The following is a 25,005-nucleotide window of genomic DNA, read 5'->3' as shown; positions in this document are numbered from 1 at the left end:
ATTCAGCAGCAGATGCGGTACTCAGCAGTTTTGTTTTGGCTCTGGACGTAGGCCACGCACGGGTTTTCAGAACTGTGTGGATGCTATGATCGTGTCTTTAGTGACCATGGTTTCGTCCGCCGCGGATATGTCACTCAGTAGCATCTTTCTGACTTCGGGCATGCGCGCGCAATGTCACAGAACTTAAACATGATGGAAGCTGTTCAAGGTGAAGAGCTTCAGCTGCGGTCGGCATGCTGGCATAAAACTCACTCGCTACATTGTAATGGATGAACGATCAGTTGCCGCTCATTTTTCCGGTGAAAAAAAATGTGCTCAGCTTGCACTAGTGGTGCAGGGCTGGAGCCATCAACGGAGCTTGTGATCACTTGGCTTCTTCTAGCTTTTTACGTGGCTCAACGTCAACTCAGTCTGCTCACTCTGCTTTGGAGTGAAGACCGTGTCAGCTTGGTCTTAATTGTCATTGTATTAATTAACATAACCATTAATTGGTCTCATTAGCATAGTTTTAATTACATTGAGTTAATTAATTAACTTAGTTTTCATCGGCATAATCAGCAGATGGTAGAGGCCGATCATGATGATAATAGTTTTCTAGTGACACCACATGGCATAACGAAAAGCTTAACTGCTCTGCTATAAAATTACTATAATCACGTGCGTGTGGTGGTGTTTGTTGGTGGTGGTACATAATAAGGGATGACATTTTGGCAACGGGGGTCTTAAGCCACGGTCACATTGTGAACGAAGTCGAGAATGTCGGAAATTGCGACTTTTACACTGCTTTTATGCAAAATAAGTACTATTCATCAAGAAAATGAAAATGCATTGATGTAATGGAAACTTGTTTATTGTTTTCTTGATACTTTCGATAATTTGGCATTTGGTTAATTTGGACATTTTTTCCGGTCCCACGAAATCGGAATTAATGAGCTTTTACTGTATATGGCAAAGGTTAGCGGTGACATGGCCGCGATGGCACACATGCGTACGCACTCCTTTATGAAACCTACATGGAAGACTTACATGTGTAGGCTCCCAACCTTCCTGGTCAAGTGCCAGTAAGACGCAACAGGTAATTTTGCTGTGTTTTGCCAAGATGGCAACATGTAGCAGTCAAGATGGGTGGCACCACAGTTTTTGAATGTAACAGCCGGAAGAGAAACGTAAAAAATAGGGAGCCAATACAGATCACTCAATGGTAATTAAATGGGGCTGACATTTCCGAGTGTAAGAATCAGGAAAACATAACAAACGGTAAAACATTACAGGAACATGTCAACAAGGTTTTACTGTATATAGGATGACCGAGCACGGCAGGGGCAACTTTTTTCTAATCGATTGTAATATGCATGTGAACCCCAAGTGGTGAGAATTAGTGTGGAGTTGTCCCAACTGTGGTGTTTCTCATAGCCAGGTATTGGCTTTGAAATGAAAAACAGCACAATTTTATTTTTTGTTGGAAGGAGGATGTGTTGGAAGCAAGTAAATACAGCACTCGAGCATCAGCGTATCCTTGTGTATGAAGCTAAGCATTCAGTACTTTTTGAGCATGTTCTTCGTGAGCTTATCTGCTGTGTGTGAAGGTTACCTGAGCATTCAAAATTGCAGACAAGCCTGTGTGGTTTTTGCAGTTCGCTGCCGAGGGAGGAATACATAAAAAGATGTGAAGCACTGCCTTCGGGATGCGTTAACGCTTACCCCTGGGCCCTCATGCACCATTTTTTTCTCATTATTAATGGTTCTAACAGTAGCCGGAGCAACAAACCTTAAGCCTGGCTTTTCGTTCAGTGCCATCTGTGTACTCTAACAATCTTACTCAAATGTAGCTAATGTCAGTTTGAATGTATACTTTGCTGTCTTCTACCTGATGTTCTCTAGAGAAACTGGGTATCTTCGTATATCTGTACGCTTTCTCTCTTTGGCCTCTGTAGACATCAGGCCAAATTAATCTCGTATTTTTGCACCTTATGAAAGCTTACAAAGAGAGATGTGCTTATGCCTGGAACCTTCATATGCATATTCATTGCATATACAAGAGGCTCATATATAATCTGATGTGGGCATATACATTTTTCCTTTCTGAGCATGATTAGGGATCAGAGGGCCTGTAGTTTGGTCACCTGTGTAGTGGAGCTTTACCTTGCAAAGATAAACAAGCGATCATTTCTATACGCTAAATTTTTCTCTCCTTCCGCCTCATGGCTTTGTGTAGTCCAGCTTGCTGGCCAGTACACGCTTAAAGGGACACGGGGACCAAAAAAAAATCAATTTTCGTGGCATCTGTGCTCTCTTATTTATGCAGTGTCTAAACGATTACGCTAAAAACACACTCCAAGTGCCCGAAAAAAATAATTTTTAAGTGAGGTCGGGGTGAAAAAGAAGACTAAAATCGCGCTAAAACGACGCAATTCACGACGACGTATCTCGTCTTTCCTAAAGCCCCTTTAGTCTTTCCTGCCATCGAGCACTGCCATCTTGGCGTCATTTCAAAACTCAAAGTTCCGCCTATAGGGAACTAGAAGAGATTTAGTGGCACGAACAGCTTCGCACAGGCGGCCCGTTTTCGCATGGATGCCGTGAGATGGCGCCACTGCAACTTTTCATACTACTATGGCGCGCCAGCCTACGGTTGCCGCAGATTTTCCTCACGCAATAATTGCAGATATCGATATTATCGGTGCTGCTATCTACACACACCAGTCTTACACATGCAATTATTCATTATTTGCACATTTGTGGTAGTGAATATGCGGGTAAATCAATAACACTCAAACTTTGTGTTACGTAAAATGACTTTTTGAGGGCCCGGATTTTGCAAAATTAGCACCTGCGCCCTTTTTGCGATGCGGACATCCTAGTTTGGGGGTTCCCACCCTTCCACTGCCAGCGAAGACCCACTCTTGCCCGTCTTCACTCTCTAGATAAATTCTTGATCGGGCAGTTATTTAATATGTGATTCAGGTTAAGTGCAGCCTTCTACACATGGCAGGCATGCTTGCTCAAGAATTCAAAGACAAAAAGGCAAGTCGGAAATCTTATTTATTTAAGGTGCAGCGAATAATGTCTAGCACCTGCTCAGTTTAAGATATTTTGCACTTTCACGCTTTTTGATGCTACGCTGGTTTAGGCTTTTTGTGAAAAAGTGGAGGCGTGTCGTGACATAAAATGCTGTGACTTCAGCTGCGAGTTGCTCAGAATGTTCTGGACATCCAAGTTCAATTTTCTTCTTTTGCTTAAAGTGACTTAAAACATCGAGTACACTGTCAGAATGCAATTCCAAAAGACTAAAACATTCAGTAAAAGCATTTTCCAAATTTACGAGAAACGTATCCAGCAAACTTGACGGGTAGAGAAGGCCACCATTGTCTCGCATGCGTGTGAAGGTAGCCAGGTTCAAGCATTCTGCAGCCTCTTTAGTCATCAAGAGACGAAAGGCATGCCTCACACTCTGACTTCAAGATGCACTTTCGGGCAACATACCCGGCAATGTGCACTCCCGAATCTCCCGAATCAAGCAGTTTGTCAACAAGGTGTTGCTTAGCACTTGGGCTAGCTTGGAGACCAGCGTCTGCAGGCAGAAGAGCACCGAGAACTCCTGCCTCGCAATTTCCTCTAGCTACTGAGTGTGCTAGGTTGCTGAAAGTCAGGCAGTTAATTGTGATGATAAACTGCTGGGGTGTAGGATGGGTGTTGCAGCCAGAAGACTGGCATACAATTCCAAAAAATGCGCTCGACAGGGTCTTGACTTAACCTAGACGTCATGAGGTACCTATAGCCGAGACCTTCACATAGACACTTCAAGAGGGCTGCAGGCGAATCTTCATCCACTGGTGCTCCACCATCGTCCTCGTTGCTGCAGGATCAGCGCCTGCTTTGTTAGCACGCTTTCTTCTGCTACGATTCAGTTGACGGCAGGGCTTTCCTCTTCCTTTCTGGTCTTTGTCGCATTGTTGCGGTGGAAAGATACGATGGGCAGCCTGGAAGCAGTGTTGGCACGGCGTCTGGAGCAAGAGACGGCTTCCTTCTCAGTATCCGCACTTCGTTGCTGTTCATGACATGCACATAGTCGCGCAGAACGAAGTGCGGTTCAAAGTGGTGCTCACTTACAGCCGAAGAAATGCTGAAAGCTTTATCTTTCCTGTGAAAGTTCCGTTCCCACTTCTTGCGGAGGTCGTCGTCCTTCAGTGCGGCGAACAGCGATGCTTTTGGCCCATTCAGGTAGCCCGTGCGGCAGCCCGGAGCGAAGCAGTGCGAGTCTGTCCGCCTCTTCGCCATGCCGCGGGCTGCACGCGGCGAACAAGCTCAGGGCACACAATTTACACGAGAAGGCACTAAAGCGCAACGGGTGCTCCCAACACTCGCGACACGCAAGCCCAACCAAACTAGCACGTTGGGCCCAGCCACTGATCTCCACTAGGAGGAGCTGGCTGGCGCATCGAGCACGCGGGCGTGAAGCCACCGGAAGCCACCGCCATCACCAGTCAATCGCTGCAGGCGCGAGAGCTTTTCTCTTCTTTTTTAAAGAAATGCCTGCCTGTAGGGCAGTAAACTGTACGAATCGACCGGAAAATTCATCAGGGAAGACATTTCACACGTAAGTACCTCAAAGTTGCATTACTTTTTACGCATTGTGTACGTTGCAGCACTCCGCCGTGTTCGGACGGTGTCGGCACGGCGTCTGTCATATTTCGTGTAGCGTTCGTCGGCGTCTAAAGTGAGGCGTAATCGCAGAGTTTGAAAAAAAAAAACGATCGTAACAACAGCTGCCACCCGAGAATATTTAATTGCGTGACTAAGACGGACAAAAGATGGCAGCTTCCGGGACAAACAGGATCTTCCGGTGGCTTCACAAGCGCCCGCCTCGCAGAGCAGGGATGCGCCATCCAGCCTTCTTAATGGAGGTCAGTGGGCCCAGCCGCCCGCACCATACCACCGCCACACACACTATGGATGGATGGATGGATGCTATGAGCGTCCCCTTTATAACGAGGCGGTGACAAGTGTGCCACCAGGCACGACAAAAAAAAATTCTTTTTCCTTTTTCTTTTTTTTTATGTTGGCCTAATGCCTCTACTTCGATAAAATCTATCTTACTACAGGAAAAAAAAACGTAAATTCTCAGCCCAGTTCTCTGCCCTTTACGGCAGACTGCCCTTATTTTTTTCCCAATATTTATTTTTGTCCTTTCTCTCTAATTTTCTGCCACCAATACTCTAACCGTCTCTTACTTATTTCAATCGCAGGTGTGTTCAGCTTTCCATTGTTGTCCCTAAAACACAAGGCTTCATGTAGGCTCTTGCCCAAACGTACACCTGGGTGGATATCTCCCAATCAGGACATGCTCCGCCATTTCCTTATCTTCCCCGCAGCACGTGCATTGTTCTTCTTTACTGAATCTCGCTTTATAACTACGTGTTCTAAGGCCACCCGATCTCGCTTCAAACAGTAAAGCGCTTCCCCTTCAATTATCGTAAAATGCCTCCCTCCTTATTTCATTTTTGCCCTTTCGGTAGTTTCTCAAGGCCGGTTTTTTTCTCCATAGCTGCCGTCCAGTAAATCCTCTCCGCCTCCCTGACTTTTCGTTTAACGCTCTTTGTTGACATATTGCTTACACTACCAGCCGTATATTTACTAGTGAGCCTCCTAGTTCTTTTTCTCCACTGTGTGTCCACACTCTTCCTATAAAAATAACGGAACACCTTCTCTGCCCATCTTGCCATCTACTCTCCTTCATATTTCTTAGCCTTTCTTCGAACCTTATTTTGCTCTAAGCTTCCCTCGCCTCAAATCCTGCCCATCCCATATCGCCCTTTACAGCCTCATTTGTCGTCTTTCCGTGAGCACCCAACGCGAGGCGTCTCACAGTCCTTTGATTTACATCCATTCCCGATTGCACCTCTGCCCTCATGCACACCACTGAGTTCCCAAAAGTAAGCCCCGGAACCATTACACCTTTCCACAGGCCTCAAAGCACCTCGTACCTATTGTATCCCCACAACGCTCTGTGCTTCATTATTGCAGCATTCCTCTTTCCTTTTGCTGCCGAGGCTTTTTCCTGTACCTCCATGTATCTATCACTCTCATTTACCCATACTCCAAGGTACTTGTATTCGCTTACACTCGGTATTTCTTGGCCTTGTATTGACACTGTCTGATCACAGGGATCATAGAATACCATCAATCCACACTTCGTTACACTAAATCCTAGTCCAAATATATCCGCCAGCCGCTGTGTATCATATCGACTGTCGGCAAATAAGACGATATCGTCCGCATAAAATAAACCTGGACGCTTCTGCTCGAACATGACGCCGCCCTGTTTGTGTGACAGATTGTTTGTGTGTGGCTACCTTCTAGCGATTTTTCCATACTCACCATGTACAACATGAATAACAGCGGGGACAAAAGACATCCCTGTCTCAGCCCCTTGCAAATCCCAACGTTCTCTATGAAAAGGAGCAGCAGCACCCCCACCAGCCCTAGCGGCCGTCCAGAGCGTAAAGGGATGCCGGGGAACCAGGCGCGCCCCTCCGGTCATGCCACTACATCTCTTTTATAGTCCGATACAACTTCAGAAGGCAGGAGAGGCCCCGCCCAGACGACCGAAGCGCGGCAGCCGATCGCCTCCGCGACTAAAGAAATAGTCCCGCTCATGCACGCGCCGACGTTCTCCAAAGGCGGAGCCACCGGCCGTCCCGCTCATGACGTCAGTCCCGAGTGCGCCCATTGGTGCAGACTTGTGTTCATCCACCTTTGAGGAGGAAATGCCGCTGCCTTCTAAAGTTGTATCCGACTATAGTTGCTTCTAGTTCACTATAGTTCCGCCTTTCCGTTCCCGCCCTTCTCGTATACGATCACCGCATAGAAAAAGCGCAAACAAAAAAATCGGAGGGCGTTCTCACGAACCTTGCAATGTACGCGGCGCTCCTATTGGCGGAGCACGCGTCACCGTTGAGAGGCACTTTTCTATTGATTGTTGCCACGGCGATGGCCGCTGTGTTTACGAGTGGAGTGCTCGCTGCTTGATCACTGCTCGGCCGTACCGTAAGCACGTGAATTGCTGCTTTGAAAGGTGACGCGTGTACGGGAGGCAAAGTGCAAGCCTCTTTAGTTTCGGACGGAGGAAAACGGGGGATGGTATCGCATAGATCGGGCGAGCCAGTGATTAGATTCGGGCGGACCGACTGGGTTGTCGGCATGTCGTGTCATCCCTTGCCAGGACGGTAATAAAGCGACAGCGATGTAAACCATAGCGCTTTATCATTAAAACGCTTACTACTTATCAGATGACGCGCGAGTACGTGCCGCTTTACCGGCTTTACTTCGGAGACGATCTGCCGACGCTTGCTCTCGCGCCGCTCCGCTGAGACCCGAGCATTGTGCGCGCGCGTTCCTGGTCCTGTTTCAATAAAACGGGCGTCTAATGTCCACACTTGCGGAAGAGCGTTCTCGTTTCACTTAGAAAAGATAATAGGCAGTTTTCGAACAGCGTACGCTAAGTTAGCGTTTGCGGCCCGTTATTTCCGTCACTTAGGGTGTATCCACACGACGGACCGAATCCGTCTTTTCCGCGGCGGACGGCGCATCACGTGACCCCGCGTCATGGATTTGTGCCATCCGTGGCGCGTCCGCGGACGTCGCGGACGGAAAATGCCAAGCTCTTTTTCGCATTCGGATTCGCGCGGAATAACACAACAGATTTAGCCGAAGGTGCCATTATCGGTCTGGCAACAAGCGCTGCTTTTTCTTTTTCTCGTATGGAACTCCATCTTCAACTTAAAAGAAACTCTGCGCCGTAGACGGAAACATAAAAACCTTCAATAATTTTGCTAGCGATGAATGCGTTTTCGACTTTCAGACTGCTCGCGCCATCTAGAGAAAAAAGGAACAAGCAAGCATTCACACATTATGACCTCTGGGATTTGGTAGCACTCGCGCTACCGCAGATCACCGAGCTCATGTTCTGTTAATAGAGGCACTCGCTAAGCCTACAGCTCTCAGAAAACGAGTACGGCGCTCGGAAACAGTACCAAATTGTCATGAATACGTTGCCGGCGAAGCTTGAGGACACAAACCTAAAGCCGACACAATCGTCAGTTTAAGACTAACAGGCCGTGCAATGCGCGGCGAAGAGCTTAAAGATTCGAAGCGGGCAGCTCTCGCTTCAGACAGTGCCGCCATGTTTTTTTGCTGCGGCGCGTCCGTCTAATCGCTTCGTCCGTCGTCTGGATGTGCTTTCCAGCCGGACGGGCGGCGGAACGATCGTCCGCGGACGAGATGTCCGCGGATAAGTCCGTCGTGTGGATACACGCTTAACGGGAGCCCGCAAGCGGTTAGAGTACGACGCATGCGCAGTTGCGCAAAAAGCCAATGCAAAGCTTTGCGTACGCTATTCTAAAACTGCCTAATAAAATTGTGAGAAAATGCGTCTGCGGTATAGTTCGGTGCGCAGTTGCCGTCAGCTTCGGACTGCCGAGATGGTGTCGGTTCTGCGGTGCGGGTGCGGTTTATTGTGCAAGAAAATGAATCTTTAGGCGTTTATAGGTGACAGGGGTAATCGCAAAGCTTCGTCAAACTAATACACCACTATTTAGGCCGCTTGACGACATGTTCCGCGGCCGCAAAAGTAGCGATACAGTCCAACATGCCCAGTGTTTACATGCAGCCATGGTACACTTGCGTTCCAGAGGGCTGCACAAAAGCATCTGCGGTAAATGATAGAGGGCAGTAAACTTCCCAAATCAGGCCAAATTAAGAAGTAGAGGCTCAAAATATTGCCTTTTAGCAAGGACACCATTTATTATATTACTGTCCTGGCACACTTTAGCATAGTGTCAACTGCAACCAAAACTTTGTTGTCCGTTTTCCCAAAAGAGTGTTTTGTGCCTGCCGCTTCGCCTGTGGAAAGCATAGCACAACTATGGCTTGACCGATTTTTATGCTGTTTGTTTTATTGTAATCCATAGGCTGTGCTGTACTTCAACACAGTCTTGGAATTTTTGTTTATGCTATCATTAGCTTCTTATTTCATAATTGCTGAATAGCACAATTAGCTGAGACACAGGCATTTGCATGTAATGTTCAGCATAAAATTATTAGGGCTGTAAAAAAAAAATCTGAAAGTGTCTTTAAGTACATAGAGTATGTGAGCAAAGATACAAAGTAGTTCCAGCCTCCTAACATGTTTCATCGCTGTGCCAGGCTTTCCACGAGCAAGGGACTTGTGAATTTTTATAAAATGAATACTAGTAAAGGTATCTTTATGAGAATTCACATTTTTCTTTTCAAGATGATTTGTAGTTTGTGTGCCAAATTTCATCAACCTAGGTCAAGAAACTAAAAAGTTACAAGCGATCCCCACGTCCCCCCTTAAGCGCAGCTTCTGAGCAGCCTGTGGGCTCAGGGTAACCGTATTTGATGTGCACATGCTACGAGAAGGCAGTGGCATTGTACGTTGAGCATATGGTCGACATTATAAGAATGGCAAAAACTTTGGGCAGTTTTTGTAGCCACTGTTTTTTTGTTAGCTTCATTGGGGTGGCATAAGGCATAGTTGCACACAAGAAAGCTGCATAGTATTTGTGCGAATCTGCATAGAACTTATGTTTGATGTTCATAGAATGTATAAGCTGTGTAGGCCAAAGTGAACGCAGCGCAATATGTTATAGAGAAACCTTCTTTTTTATTGATCATGCTGCACTGTGTGCTCTCCTAGGATTAACACAGTAATATGTAGTAGTACTCCTATCCTATCCGGTAGGTTCACATGACACATTTGTTTGTATGACCTTTGACACCGTACGCTGAAATCACAGAATAGCTGTCAAGGAAGCTTGGAACTATGCCTTCATGAAACATTCTTATCAACATAGTAATGAGGCATTTAGAGGAGAGAGCACATTCTTTGTCTGTGTGTGCTACCTTTTTCTTTTGCTGGTCTTCTGGGTCAGAACAGGGCCTGCAGATAGCAATATAGTGGTTTCAGCGTGTGCTGTCTCAGATTGTGCAAACTGAGCATGGGTTTGTTTGATTAGTTTTGCATGTGTAGTTCTGTTGATTTGGGCTACACACGCTCCAGCATTTGCACTAAGTGAGGCATTTCCCTTGGGCATGTGTTGAATTGGAAATCAAAGAAATTTTAAAATTTTGTTTACTTCTGCCTCAACTGCACAGTCTTGGAAAAAAAAAACTCCTTTCTTCGTTTTTGAAGTTTAGTGATTGGCCTTGTTTATGTTCTTTCTGCAGATTACCTACGGGTTATCTACCAATTGTTATGGTATTTGTGGCATGGTACGTTATATTCTTTTATGTCAGATGGGGAATGTGATGAAAGAGTTGTGTATTACCATCCAGTTGGAGACTGTGCTTACTGATCTATGCCTATCCTCTGACGCTCTGAATGGTTTCCGGAACCCTAAGGAAGCAGTCTGTGAATTCCCCGGCATGCAAAAATAAAGTGCATATTGTTTGACTGTAGGTCCTCCAAGGAACTTTCCTCTCTTGCATGTTAGATCCGAATGCAGGCATGTGAAAGGCTTTTCTAGCTTCTGTGAGCCTTCATTTTCACTAACGCGATAGCATGCGGCTCTCTTTACATTGGTTTTAACGTGCTAGAATTTTCGACAGCCGTGTTGAGACCACTGTTGTTGGCCCCCACTAACGCACGATGCCCAACTACAGGCCCACTCTTTTACTCTGCTTGGCTGTAGCAAGGATCCATCACGTGTGCTTTACTTAGTTTGTTGGCTTTTAAGTTCTCTTGCTTCTTTCTTCAAGACAAGTGCCCTGTGCGACTGACTCTGTCACCACAGCACTTACATGTTCACCAGTGTTTGTGGGTGTCGTGTGAAAAAAAGTGTCCTTGAAATGTTAGTGCTACTTTGCTGCTTATGCACATGCTTGGACTGCAAATGTGAAATTATAATTAGCAGTTCCTTTTCTAAGGAAAAAGTAAGCAAGTTTATTTCTTTTAGCTGCATTCTTGTGTCATGCTTTATTGCCATGCATTTACTGCATAGTGGCAGCTGACTCTGCCGAATGAAAAAGGCTAGACTGCTTTTTGTTCAACCAGTTGGCAGCAATTCCTCTTGTTTGTCCTGTCATGTCTGCAGTACAGTATAAAATTGTTTTGGTTACGTACTGCCATGAATTTGCATTGGCACAAGGCTATGTGACTTAGAATAGGGTTAAATTTTTTTCTAACATGCAAAGGAAGCATTAAGGCATGTAAAATGCTGCTAAGCACAGCCAATAAAGAATATGCGAGTTGGATGCTTTGTTCACTTTTCAGATTGTGTTGGACCTATCTTATTGTCACATTGCCTTGTGCCATTTGCCTCAAGTACTCTGCTTAAGTGGAATTGTTGTGCCTGATGTTACTTTTGAAAATTCTTGCTTTTTGGCTAGTGGGTTACCGTTTTCGCTTAGGAGTAGTAAATCTGTATATAGCTTATTGGTGTTTGGGATAGAATATGCTAAATTACATATTGTAGCAGATATGCCAGATTGTGCACTTGTTGAAATTAATGAGACTGTTTTACACTCAAGCTGTGACGCTTTGCCTGGCTTGTTGGGTATTCATCATCCTAGACACATAATTGAAAAGTGCACATACCTGCAACTGACCTTACAGCTTTGCACATTCTGATACAGGTATTTTTCAAGAAACATTTAAGTTGCAACATAGCTTATAGCTATATCATAGTGCAACAGTAATAGGGCTAGCCTGGACAGTCTGTTGTCATTTTACATATTGTACCTGGGCTCTGCTGTGGCTGTACTTGCTGCACTCGCCAACTGAGGACCATACTGTCATGGCCACTGTGAAATGTGTCAAGTTGTAAGAGGATGCACCCTAAGATGTAGAACAGAGGTTTTCTAAATAAGAGGCTTCATCTGTCTCAGCCAATGCAGAAAATGTTGGAAAGTTCATAGAAGTGTAGTCCAGACTAGTGCATAGGCTAGTGTTTGCCTTTAAAGGTGCCCTGCAAAAACGCTGCTGATTTAGTAGTCAAGGCTTCTGTGAACATGCGAGCCAAGTATTGTTGCACGTCATGCAGCTGGGAATTTACAATTTTGTTTCAAAGATGGCTAGAAATTGCTTGCTGTCCTCTCGGCAAACTACATAGATGTAGGGATGGACACGGCCATTGGCTGATTTCGTGATATGAAAACATCCTCGATAATGCTTATATTGTTTGTTTCGAGTGGCAAAAAAATTAAAAAGTGTACATGTTTCTTTCTTCAGAAACACCGAAAAAGTAAGTATCTTAGTATATCTGATCTCAGTCAAGGGGCATCTGCTTAATATTTTCTCTTACATTCATGCAAGACGGCACCAGGCATACTGTGCCCATGCTATTTTAAATACTTAGTGCCTGAGTCAGTCAATTGTCTCATACTGAGCTCGCTACGCCAGTACCTACCTATGCCTATCGTTGTTTCCAAAACAACTGGTACATTCGTCAAAGCACGCTTGCCCCCCTCCCCCTACGCGCCTTGCGAGTTAGATGCCTTTGCAGACACTGCCTGTTGTTCAGCCAACTGAAACCACTTCAAAATGTGCTATCTGTCAGGTCAAGCTGACGCAGGACAAAGCCGATGCACACCAGCTACTCGCAGAGCGGGGCCATACTTGAGCATGGCAGTCGTGCTTCTTGTGTGTTGTGTGGGTACCGCTGCCACCCTGTGCCGGTGGTCTGAAATGTCCAAGGCTATGGTGCGGGCTGACGTTGCCCTTTTTTCATCCCCCAAAGTGCACCTTCCAGCACAGGACGAAAGAAGAGAAAAGGTGCTCAGAGCCTGTGACAAATCCTTGCAACTTCGCTTATGCTTGGTAGATGAGAAAAATTTTTGCGGCAAGAGATGCGTGGGGTGATAAACTCTTAGTGTGGCCATTTGATGATCACTTGAAAAGGTGTTGTAGGGCCCCTTTAATCTGACTGTGTGTGCCTCAGCAATAAGTATCGCTGTGCCTGTGAATTTTAAGGTTATGAAAAAAAAGTGCATTGTCATGGACTGGCAATGTTGTGTGTCATTTAAGAGCAACTGTTGTGTCTTCACTCATGTCTCTAAAATACTTTGCTTCTGATTTGTATCTGCCAACTTTGATAATTTTTCTGAAAATGCCATAATTGTAGATTTGTGCAAATAATTTTGCTGTTTTAATTAGGCAACTTATCACACTGTCAAAATTATTTTGAGTGACTTTTGAAGATAACTGAGCAGGTTTGTGCAGAAAGTGTCAGGAAAGGTCGTACTACGCAACCTTAGAGTACCAGTACCACAATGCTATGAAGGGAGCCCATACGTGGAAAGAAAGCTTGGCAGTCCGAGGAAATTGTGTTCTGCTCAGAGGACCAAAACTGAGACAAAGCCTTTCTTACATAGTCATATCTGCCATCATTGCTAGCCATGAAGCTAACAGATGACAAAGCAAGATTGAATGAATGATTTGCAGTGGTCTTTCCCACACTTCAAGCTGTCGATAGATCTGGAATCTAGCTAGTTGCATGTTTTGCTTAGATGGCAAAGGGACCACCTTGGTGAGGCATCGCCAGGCTGGTGTAAACTTTTCCGGCTGTGAAACTTTCGTTCCGAGAAACTGTCGCACGTTTTGCCTGTAGCTTTGCTCTAGCACTTTAGTGTAGGTGATAACTAGTTGCGAAAAGGCGACTGCAAATGTTTTGATGGTGTCTTGAATCTACGACGTAGCAGGTTTTTTGAAATATGAAGTGAAATATGAAGTGCGGCTATTAAATAAGGGGGCTGGGGAAAACACTGTTCATTGTTGCTAGTTTTATCAACTCTCTTGCTCTTACTCTCCTCATCGGCAGCTGACGAATGTGCACGTACACTACACGCTTGTCAATTAGTGGATATTGTGAGGAACTTCTATAGAAATTTTGTAAGACAAGAGAAATTTTGTAAGACGAGAGGACACCTGACTTGCCCGCCGGGCAAGTCGGGTGTCCTTTCGTTGTGTACATGGCTTTTAGCCGGGCGACATGCGTAACTTTAGTTCTTGGAGAACGTCGGCTGCTGGGTGTGAGGCACGCTATCGTATAGCTTACCTCACTCAAACGGTCGATGATGACAAATGGGCCAGCATAGTGTGCCAAGAACTTTGTGCATAGACCACGCTTCTATTTTCGATGGAGGCGAAAATGCTTGAGGCCCGTGTACTTAGATTTAGGTGCACGTTGAACCCCAGGTGGTCGAAATTTCCAGAGCCCTCCACTACAGCGTTGCTCATAATCATATCGTGGTTTTGGGACGTTAAACCCCAACAATTATTATTATTACCATGCTTCCATACTGGGGTCCACAGCCACAAAAAGTCACCAGGGATATAGCTCACAAGGTAGTGCTTACTGTCGTATCTGGCCTTTGACGTCTGGGAAGCTAGCGTGCGAAGTCGCGCTAGTCGACGAACTTCCTCAGTGTGACAGAGAGTCTCAGCTACTATAATAGATTATCAGCGGTCGTCAAAGGGAGGATAGTGTCCAAAGTATAACGAGGTAGGCGCGCGTAGAGAAGGAAGAATGGGCTATAGCATGTCATTTCGTGTCTTGCTGTGTTGAATGCGTGCGTGTGTTATAAACGGTAAAATCTCGTCCCAGATCTTATGATTGGATGCCACGTACATTGAAAGCCTGTTCGTAAGCGTCCGGTTCGCACGCTCTGTAAGTCCGTTTGTTTGAGGATGGTAGGGTGTTTAATGTCGAAAGGTAGAATCACACAAGCGTAGTAGCAATTCCTTCACAACATTTGCTGTGAACTGGCATCCACGGTTGCTGTTTATCACTTTGGGTGGCCCGTGCTGGAGAATGATGGAATGTAGCAAGATAGAGACGGCAACAGCAGTCGCAGAGGAGATGGCGGCCGTCTCGCAGTACTGAGTGAGGTAATCGATGTACACGACTATCCAGCGGTTACTTGCGGAGGATCGGGGGAAAGGACCTAGAAGATCAATGTCCACTTGCTCAAAAGGCAAGCACGCAGGTGGCACAGGCTGGAGTTGACCGGTGGGAACTTTCGGGGGATGCTTGTGATGCTGACACCTCGTGCAGCTGACGACATACTGCTCGGTAATCTGACGCATTCGCGGCCAATAAAAACGCTCTTTCGCTCTATACAGAGTCCGTGCTGATCCCAAGTGGCCAGAAGTAGGGTCACCATGCATGGCACATAATACAGAAGAACGGAGGCTTTCCGGTACCACCAATAGCAGTTGTAGTGAAGAAGATGAGTGCTACTCGGAAAGGCAGAGGGTACCACTCAGGTGGAAAAGAAGACGACGTTTGGTTGGCTCAGTGTTTAGGCTGGTTCCGCCATTACTACGTAACTTGTCGTGACTGTTCATTTGTTTTATAAACAAGTGCTGCTCCTTAACGGCTTCTTTTAACTGGTGGAGGTGCGGGGTACTCCATAATCCTGGAACTTCGAAACCGTACGTTGCCTCCAGTTTCTACCATGTCGGATGAAGATCAGCAGGTTGCCGCCTCGGCTTCAACTACTCCGCCCGTTGTCTGTTCCAGCCCCATTCGGCAACGCGACCCGCCTTCCTTCAGTGGTACCGATGACAAAGGCGTAGAAGATTAGCTTGACGAATACGCCCGGGTGAGCAAGCACAACAAATTTGACGATGTGCACAAGCTTACCGTCGTGCAATTTTATTTAACCGACGTCGCCAGTCTATAGTACCATAATCACGAGCGGGACCTTCCCACCTGGTCGGCCTTCAGAACGGTGTTTGCGGATCTGTTCGGCCGCCCAGCACTTCGCAAGCTACGTGCCGAACAGTGCTTACGCGCTCGAGCTCAGAAAAATGGTGAAAATTACACCAGCTACATAGAAAATGTGGTCGACCTTTGCCGGCATGTCAACACAGCCATGACGGAAGCCGAGAAGATCAAACACATCTTGAAAGGTGTGACTGACGACGCATTTCAGATGCTCGTCGCCAAGAACCCACAAACGGTAGCTGATGTAATACAACTCTGTCAAAGCTATGACGAGCTCTGGAAACAGCGTGAAGCTACTTGTTGCGCCAGTGCGTCATGTGCAACGATCTCCGCTTTAACGCCGGCTGTCATTGCAGAAGACCATTCTGCCTTGCTCCTTGAGATCAAGCAGCTTGTACGCGAAGAGGTCGCGTGCCAGCTGTCCCTTGTGCCTTACACCTTTGAAGGTGCCCCATCTACTTTGCCGCCATCGATACAGCGTGTCGTTCAGGAGCAAGTGTCCAAGGTGCTACCCACCAAGGTGTTCTCGCCGTTATGTGACTCTACTGCAGTCGACTCACCCCCTTCACCTGCAAAGGATTTTGTGGCAGCCGACACACCGATACCCCCTTTCTCATCCGCGCTAGTACCGCTTTCTTGCGACATCTCTACTGGCTCAACTGTTCTTTTTACGCCTTCTGAAACTGCTGTCCGCTGCAAGTGCTCCCCGATTCCTTTCGCCGTTCTCACCATTCACGATCTATGAAGTGCAATCTATGTTTCTAATTGGTTTCCCTCACCTTCCAATTTACTGCACGTAGAGTGGCTAGGCCTTGCTGATGACATTGATCCCTTGTGTGCATATGGCATTCCTGATCACTCGACTCTGCTTCATATTGGTGCTGTTGATTGCTCCGTGTTACCCTCTCAGCCATCGTTCACCGAAGCACTTTCTCGATGCATCGACAGCAACCTTACGGCCCAGCAGCGTGCCGACATCATCGCCCTCCTCGAGTGCTTCCACACAAGCTTCGACCACCAGCAACCAACTTTAGGCCGTGCTTCAACTGTATGTCACCAACTCGACCCTGGCATTCACTCTCCTTTACATCTGCATCCGTATCGTGTGTCGGCATCTGAGCATCATATCATCGCAGAACAAGCTGACGACATGCTGAAGTGCGTCGTTATTGTGCCCTCTAACAGCCCATGGGCCTCCCCGGTTGTTCTAGTAAAGAAAAAGGATGGCTCTAAGACTTTGCGTCGACTACTGCCGGTTGAACAAGATCACATGCAAAGATGTTTACCCGTTACCTCACATAGACGATGCCCTCGATTGCTTACGAGGAGCCGAGTTCTTCTTATCACTAGACCTGCGCTCCGGTTATTGGCAAGTTTCGATGACTGACGCTAATCGCCCAAAAACGGCTTTCGTTACCCCTGATGGTTTGTACGAATTTAACGTCATGCTATTTGGGCTATGCAATGCGCCTGCCACTTTCGAGCGCATGATCGACAACATCCTCTGTGACCTGATATGGCAGACCTGCCTGTGCTATTTATACGACATTGTAATATTTTCAAATGACTTTTCAACACATCTTCAGCACCTCGAAACAGTGCTCACTTGCCTCAGGCAGTGCTCACTTGCCTCAGCTTGCCTCAGATGTGATAGCTGCGCCAATTGCGCCAAACTGCGCCAAGACGTGAAAGCTGCTACATCCTGCTACATCTCCGCTGTTTTGCGCCAGAACTGCGCCAAACTATAAGCACACTAGCGGAAAAACGTGCGCAGCGCGCCGCCGGCGGCAAAACGCGACGCTCCAAAGCTGCCGCGCGGCAAAATTTTCGTGCCGCGAGAGGAGTGTGTTCGTGCGTCATTTTTCTCGGCACGCTGCCCGGCGCTTTCTGGGGACATAACCACAACCGACATAACCCTCTCCAGACTGCTGCAAATTGGCGTGACCCCCCAAAAATGCACCTTGGAACGCCTTGGAAGGAGCGGCTCGCCGCGAGCTGGTGTGACCGCACCGCCGCAGCAACATAGAAGTAAAATTTCAGTTAGTACAACGACGTCCACGCCTGTCTTATTTTTGCACCCTTTTTTAAGTTCCGCTACTCGAACGAGTGTTATACCCCTGTCACACGGACAACCTTAACCGTGGTTAAGCTGACTACGGTTACGGCTGACCACGGTTAGGGGCAGCTACACAGCAGAAATAACAGCATGGTTTTGCAGCGATAAAGCGACATGCTACACAAGAGGCACATTGAGGCCACGAAGACGCGTCGGAATTCAGCAGGTGTACTGAAAACTCCAAAGACCTGCATATCAGAAGCATTTGGACACGACAAAAATTGCAACCCAATCCGATCCAGGCTCTTTGCGAATCCAAGTAAACCAATTTAGGAGGCGTTGATGTAAACGTAACCGGCTGATACGAATTCGTGAAATTTCCCAGCCGAATTCCACTGTGTCGAATGGGCCGAAATTTGGATGTTCCGAACACTTTTCCGCGTCGCGGCGGGTGATACGAACTTTGGTATCGAATCCGTCGAGCGACGGCCGAGAGCAGAATGCTGTTAGCTTCGGAAGTATGCGCGCGGCCAGTGCGCACACTGTCAGAACTGTGGTTATCGTTTGCCATAACCGCTGTGGGCGAAACCGCAGTCGCTCTTGATTATGGCGACGACGAAACTGACGGGACTCCGAAAGCGCACGTGCGTCCAACGCCCACCCAGTCCAAGTGGCGCTGCTTCCCACAAACGCCGCGGACAAAACAGCGGCAGATGCGATTATAGATAGCAATACAGGCGACGCAGAACGTAATTTTGAAGGCACGTGCGCAGCCAGCGCAGGCGGATTGAAAACGGAACTACCGTTTGCCACAACCGCCGCGCACGAAACCACGGTCGCTATCAACGCGATCATCGCGACTACGAGCTCCGAAGGTACACGGCTAACGCTAACGCAGCTGTAGATTAAAGGCTATATAGTCGTAGAAAAAGGCACGAAACAGTGGTGAAGCCAGGAGGGGCGCACCCCCCCCCCCCCACCGCAATTATTATTATTTTTTTTTTGCTATGGCATACAGAGCCAAAGGACACTTGACCACATCTGCCTGCCCGGCCCCCACGTCAAACAAGGAAATGCCGACCCCCCCCCCCCCCCCCCCCGAGACAAAAATTTCTGCCTACGCTCCTGGCACGAAACCCTTTCGTGCCGATCTTCGCTTGTCACTCTGGTGGAGCGGACTTCACTTAGTTTTCAGTTGGCCACATGCGAAGCTTTGACGCGCGCTTTCGCGGCAGCCAGCTGCGCCGTCCCTTATTTGTCCGTTCACGTGTGTCCCAGAAAGGCATACGCGAGTTCTTTTGACAGAAATTAATGTTTTTTGTGTATATCGTGGTTTGAAAACAGGTCTTGCTAGTCTTTTGATGATACCAAATTTTGGGCGATACGAATATTGTCGTTCCCCCTTCAGATTCGTATCACCGAGATTCTACTGCAGTTAGGAAACCCTACCTGCATTGTTAGTTTGGCCACTCTAAGCTATTATAAGACCGCAACGCCAATGGCAGCCTGCATTGACACCCTTGTCCAATGTTTACGCTTACGGGGCTGTTAGGTGATCCAGTGGTGTTATGCAAACAGCCATTATTGGACAGAACATATTTCAAAACAGTTCCTCCTTATTTGACTGTTTTGCTTGACACGGTTCATTTTCCCCCTTGGCAGTGAGCTTTTAGCTGATCCAAAAGCTGTTTTCCCTGCTCCCAAACGCGTTTTGGCTGCTCCAAAACGCACTTTTTGCTGCTCCAAAAACCTGCTCCAAAACAGCTTCAGTCAATCACATCACTGCTTTAAGAAGTGGTGCTTTGGCGCTCGACAACTCCTAATTTTGGGCCATGTCATCTCTAGAGATGGTGTTCATCTGGATCCGACAAAACTTCGTGCCGTTGCTGAGTTTCCTAAGCCAAAGACAATGGAAGAACATAGCAGATTCCTCGGCCTATGTTCCTATTTCCATCGTTTTATCCACAACTTTGCCTCCATCATATAGCCGTTGACTGCTGAACTTTTTTGCTGCAACCGCGACCTTTCGGGATGGTCATCGGCATGTGATTACGCATTCGCCACACTCCGTCGCCTCGTTACATAACCTCCAATCCTGTGACATTTCAATCCACCTGCCCCGACAGAAATCCACACGGATGCTAGCGGTATCGGTCTCGGTGCTGTGCTCGCCCAGCATAAACCTGGATTTGATGAGTACGTCGTCTCCTACGCCAGCCGTGTGCTCACAAAAGTGGAAGCCAACTATTCAATTACAGAAAGGGTGTCTGGCCATTATATGGGCAATAGGCAAATTCCGACCCTATCTTTACGGGCACCCATTTAGCATGGTTACAGACCACCATGCATTATGTTGGCTTTCCTCTTTAAAAGATCCCTCTGGCTGGCTCGCCCGTTGGGCACTCCGGCTCCAGGAGTACGACATTCACGCATTTACCGATCTTGGTGAAGACATTCCGGCGCAGTTGTTCTGTTCCGATCACACCTACCATCTAGTGGCAAGTCGCCCTCTCCACCTACACACGACGTGTCTGCACTTTGTGTCAACGACATGCTTCTGGAGCAACAGAAAGGTCCCTGGGTTGCCTCACTTTTGAACTTGTTGCATTGGCCTCCCTCGCAACAAATGCCTAGAGGTATGCACCGTGAAATACAGCACTTCATTATCTGGGATGGTTTGCTATACCGACGAAATTATCTCCGAAGGACGCTGATGGCTTGGCGAAGGACGCTGATGGGTTATTCCCAGACATCTCCGCTCGGACATATGTGCCTCCTTTCACGCTGACTCACATTGCGCGCATGCTGGAGTGTTAGAAACTTACACCTGCCTGTCTCACCGCTACTACCGACATGGAATGTATTGCTTCATTCGCTGCTTTGTCCGTTCCTGTATTTTTTATTTTATTTTATTTATTTACAAAATACTGCAGGCCATGTGGCCCATGCAGGAGGGGCAGGGTACAACATAGATACACGTACAATGCACAATTGAGTATCATAAAAAGTCAGGTAAAGATAAAAACAACTCTAAATAAAAAATAATTAGGAAATAGTGAGGAAGTAATTCTGTATTGATTCAGTTGAGTCCAGATGATCAAAAGGTATCAGGTTCCATTCTTCTATGGTGCGGGGAAAAAAAAGAATATTTAAAGAGTTTAGATCTGGCAGCATAAGGGGAGAGTGTGAGGGAATGGGAATGACGGGTTTTCCTAGTCTCAGAAAGGGTTATGTAAGGACTGGGATCTATAAAAAATTTACGATTTAACAAAGAATGGAGGAACTTCGGTCAGGATATTTTACGCCTCATTTGAAGTGTATGAAAACCGTTAGAAAGTATAAGATCAGTTACAGAATCCTCACGGCTGTATTTAGAAAAAAATGAATCGCATGGCTTTTCTCTGTATTCTTTCAAGAGAATTAATATTGGTTTTGGTGAAAGGATCCCAAATAATGCATGCGTATTCTAATTTGGGTCTGATAGAAGTGGTATAGGCTAAAGTTTTCACGTCAGGGGATGCATGTTTAAGCTTGTGCCGAAGTAGACATAATTTTCTGAAAGCTGAAGAGGCGGTGTTAGAAATGTGGTGTTCCAATTGAGGTTGTTAGTAATGGTAACTCCAAGATATTTGTACTCGTTAACTTCAATCAAAGGGTCTTGGCCAATGGAGTATGAAAACTTCAGGGGTACTGTTTTTTTAGTTATACGCAGGAGCACAGACTTAGAAGAGTTTAGTTTCATGCCCCATTTATTGCTCCACTTAAAAATACTGTTTAAGGCTGCACTAAGCAAGAATTGGTCTTCAACTGTATTAATTTTGTTAAAAATAACGCAGTCGACTGCGAAAAGACGAATATTTACTGGGGCTTGTATGACATCTACTATGTCGTTACAATAAATAAGGAATAATAGTGGGCCAAGTACACTTCCCTGAGGGACGCCAGAGGTTACCGAGAAAGAATCAGATTGCTGTCCGTCAATCACAACACGCTGTTTCCGATGCATTAAATAAGCAGATATCCATGATAGGATGAAGCCAGGAAAACCAAGGAACTGTAATTTGCAGATTAATTTGTCATGAGGAACTACATCAAAAGCCTTTTGAAAATCTAGAAATATAACGTCCATTTGGCCACCTCTGTCAAGAACAGAAGCGAAAGAAGGTATGACCGTACTCAATTGGGTGATTGTCGAAAGACCGTTCCTGAAGCCATGTTGAAAGGGAGTGAGAATGTCATGCTCACTTAAGAAGTTATTAATGTAGTCCGCAACGATATGCTCAATTATTTTGCAAGATGATGATAAAATAGAAATCGGACGGTAATTTAAGACTGAAGATGGGTCGCCCTTTTTTAAAATCGGTACAATGCGTGCAATTTTCCAATCAGGTGGAAGTATCATGGATTCTAGAGAGGCCTGAAAGATTACGACGAGAAATTTACTTAGTGGTTCAGCGTAACGCCGGAGGAAGGAGTTGGGGATGCTATCAGGACCAACGGAAGATTTCGTCTTCAATCGTAAAAGCATGTTAAGCACACCTTGTTGAGAAATATTGATATCCGAAGAGCAGGACCGTGAAATTTGAAAAGAAGGCTGAGTAGGTGGGGAGAAGACACTGTGAAAGTGGGCATTTAAAAGGTTAGCAATGCTTTTGGGGTTGGTTATTGCAGTACCGTCATGGGTAATGCTCGTTATCGATTTGTTTTGCTCCTTAATAAAGTCCCAAAACTTCTGTGGATCTTCCCTTATAAAATTAAAGTGTTGCTGAAATAAAACTTCTTTGCTTCTGTGATAGATTCTGACAGAGCCATACGAACATTGGTTAAATTAACGGCAGCAGCTCCTTTTTTCGTAATCGTTTGGCTTTACGTTTTAACTGAATGGTACGCCTGTTCATCCAAGGTGTGTGTTTAGTTGGCTTTACACGTTTGTTCGGTATGAACTGATCAATGCAGAATAAGCACATGACTTTAAACTTGGTCCAAAGCTCAAGGACGTCACTCGCGCGAAATTCACAAAAGCAAGATTCAAGATATTCTGTTATACTGATATCGTCAGCCCGTGCAAAATCTTTCACAATCACAGGTGGATGCGTGTCAGGCGTATGTTTAACATTCAGTGAAAAGTATACAGCAACAATATCATGGTCAGATAGGCCAGGCTCGACAGATACAGGGTAATTAGAAAAGGAACGATCAAGAAAGACGAGATCAAGGAGCGAGCAGAGACCGGTTCCATGTCTGGTAGGCTCGCGAACTACTTGTACAAGATTGTGGCCAAGCATCATATCAAAAAGAACATTTGCGTCACGTACAGAACCGGCACCCAATTTAATACGGTCCCAATCAATGCCGGGTAGGTTGAAATCACCAACCACCAGAAGTTTACTTTTATTGAATTGTGAAATGTGGTCACTAATTTTTAATAAATAATCGGGCTGAGTCAGGTGGCCTTTAAACGGCACATAAAACGAAGACATGACCATAAACGTTTAGTTTAACGCAGAGGCTTTCAGTGTCCTTCGATTGGATCAACGAAATTACCTGAACAGACGACTTCGCAACAATTTTGTAGCCAGGTGGGATTAAGTCCTTGTCGCTAACTTCATCGTGTAGCCAGCTTTCTGTTATAACCACAACATGTGGGGAGTGCGACAAAAGAACCGATTCCAATTGATTAGTTTTATTCACTATACTGCGTGCGTTAATGTTCTGTAATCTAACAAGCCTTTCCTTGACTTGTCAAGTAGAATGTACATTGGCACGAGAACCAGAAGTTATCTCACGTTGGTTAGTTGTTTCATTCCAGATGAATACATCATTATCAATCCGTAGCTTATCGTGCTGAAGTGAAACTTTCTTTCCGAGCGACTTATCATGCTTCGCACTTTCCCATAATAGCTTACGTTTCTTCAAAGTGACGTGGGAATAGTCATTCTGAACAAAAATGTTTGATCCCTTCAGCTTTGAAACATTCTTAAATATCGCTACTTTCTCGTTATAATCCTGTAGAAACATTATTACTGGTCTTTTAGATCCAGTCCTTCCAAGTCTGTGAATACGGCCAATAGAGATGCACTTAACACCTAGCCTATTTTCGAGTGTTTCAGTAACAACTTTGCGCTTCAGATCACTTTCTGTCTTGTTTGGCTTTTCGAGGATACCATGAATAACTACGTTCGAGTGCCTACTTCTGTCTTCGATATCGATGAGTTTGCTAGCATGATTTTTCACAGACTCCTGGAACGTTTTTACCGAGTTTTCAAGACAGCCTAAGCCAGCCGTATTAGATTTGAGATCCGAGACCTGGACCTGAAGCTGTTTAAACAACTCTCTTGTCTCAGCTATCATGTTTTATGTTTTAGTTTTCAAGTCGGCTAATTCATTTTGTAGCAGATTCTGATTTTCAAGAATTTTGTGCAATAATTCAGCGTTAGTGGGTCCCGGATTTTCTTCAACATCACCACTAAGTAAGAGTTTTAGTGCACAAAAACACTCATAACAAATTTCACAACACTGGCGTGGGCACGGCAGGACTAGCAAGAAACGACAGTCGCTAGTAAACGTAGAAAAGCTAGAACTAACCTGCAAAAAGCAGAACGGCTTGGTGAGCGACATGCTTCGGCCAGGCCCACCGTGCCCACTGAAGATAAACTGATGCACTGATTCTTTTATGCGGGTGACGCCAGATGACGTCACGAATCCAGGGGGCGTTGTAGCTTTCTTGAGATGGGTGGCGATTTCCGTTGGTTTAACATTGTTCCATGTCGGTGCCTCAAAATAGTCCTTCAGCTGATGAAGGGATGCCGGTATTTCACCATGGGGTAGGCGATGAACCGACGGCCCAGTGACCCAGAGAAGCAAGCACTGCAAAAAGCAGAAGAACGGCTTGGTGAGCGACATGCTTCGGCCAGGCCCACCGTGCCCATTGCTTGCCAGTGCTGGAAGAATCCAACTTCCCATTCTCCAGCTCCACTACAGCCCTTACCTTGTCCTGCCAGACACTCCATCCATGTTGGTATAGATCTCTATGGACCTCTTCCAATCACACCTGCTGGAAATCGCTGGATAATCGTTGCCATTGATCACCTTACGCGGTACACAGAAACTTCACCATTGCCATCTGCATTGGCAAGTGACGTCTGTTCTTTCATATTACATCGCATCATTCTACATCATAGTGCACCGCGTGAGTTGCTT

The 25,005-nt window shown here is 46.2% G+C and overlaps 1 protein-coding gene across 7 annotated transcripts in view; it reads left to right on the top strand.

The window, feature by feature from the left end:
- Positions 1 to 25,005, top strand: part of LOC119390134 (uncharacterized) — a 282,319-nt gene that overhangs the window by 52,058 nt on the left and 205,256 nt on the right. For 6 of the 7 annotated variants that reach the window (XM_049413925.1, XM_049413922.1, XM_049413914.1 and 3 more), the window contains exon 11: positions 10,249 to 10,293. The exons of the other annotated variant lie outside the window; for it this stretch is intronic. In XM_049413925.1, the coding sequence (XP_049269882.1) occupies positions 10,249 to 10,293 (45 nt within the window). The remainder of the gene's footprint in view (positions 1 to 10,248; positions 10,294 to 25,005) is intronic. 7 annotated transcript variants of the gene reach the window in all.

This window comes from Rhipicephalus sanguineus, chromosome 1 (genome assembly GCF_013339695.2).
Source record: "Rhipicephalus sanguineus isolate Rsan-2018 chromosome 1, BIME_Rsan_1.4, whole genome shotgun sequence".
NCBI lineage: Eukaryota > Metazoa > Arthropoda > Arachnida > Ixodida > Ixodidae > Rhipicephalus > Rhipicephalus sanguineus.
Note: the sequence above shows the minus strand (reverse complement) of the source record. Positions and strands in the feature narration are given on the sequence as shown.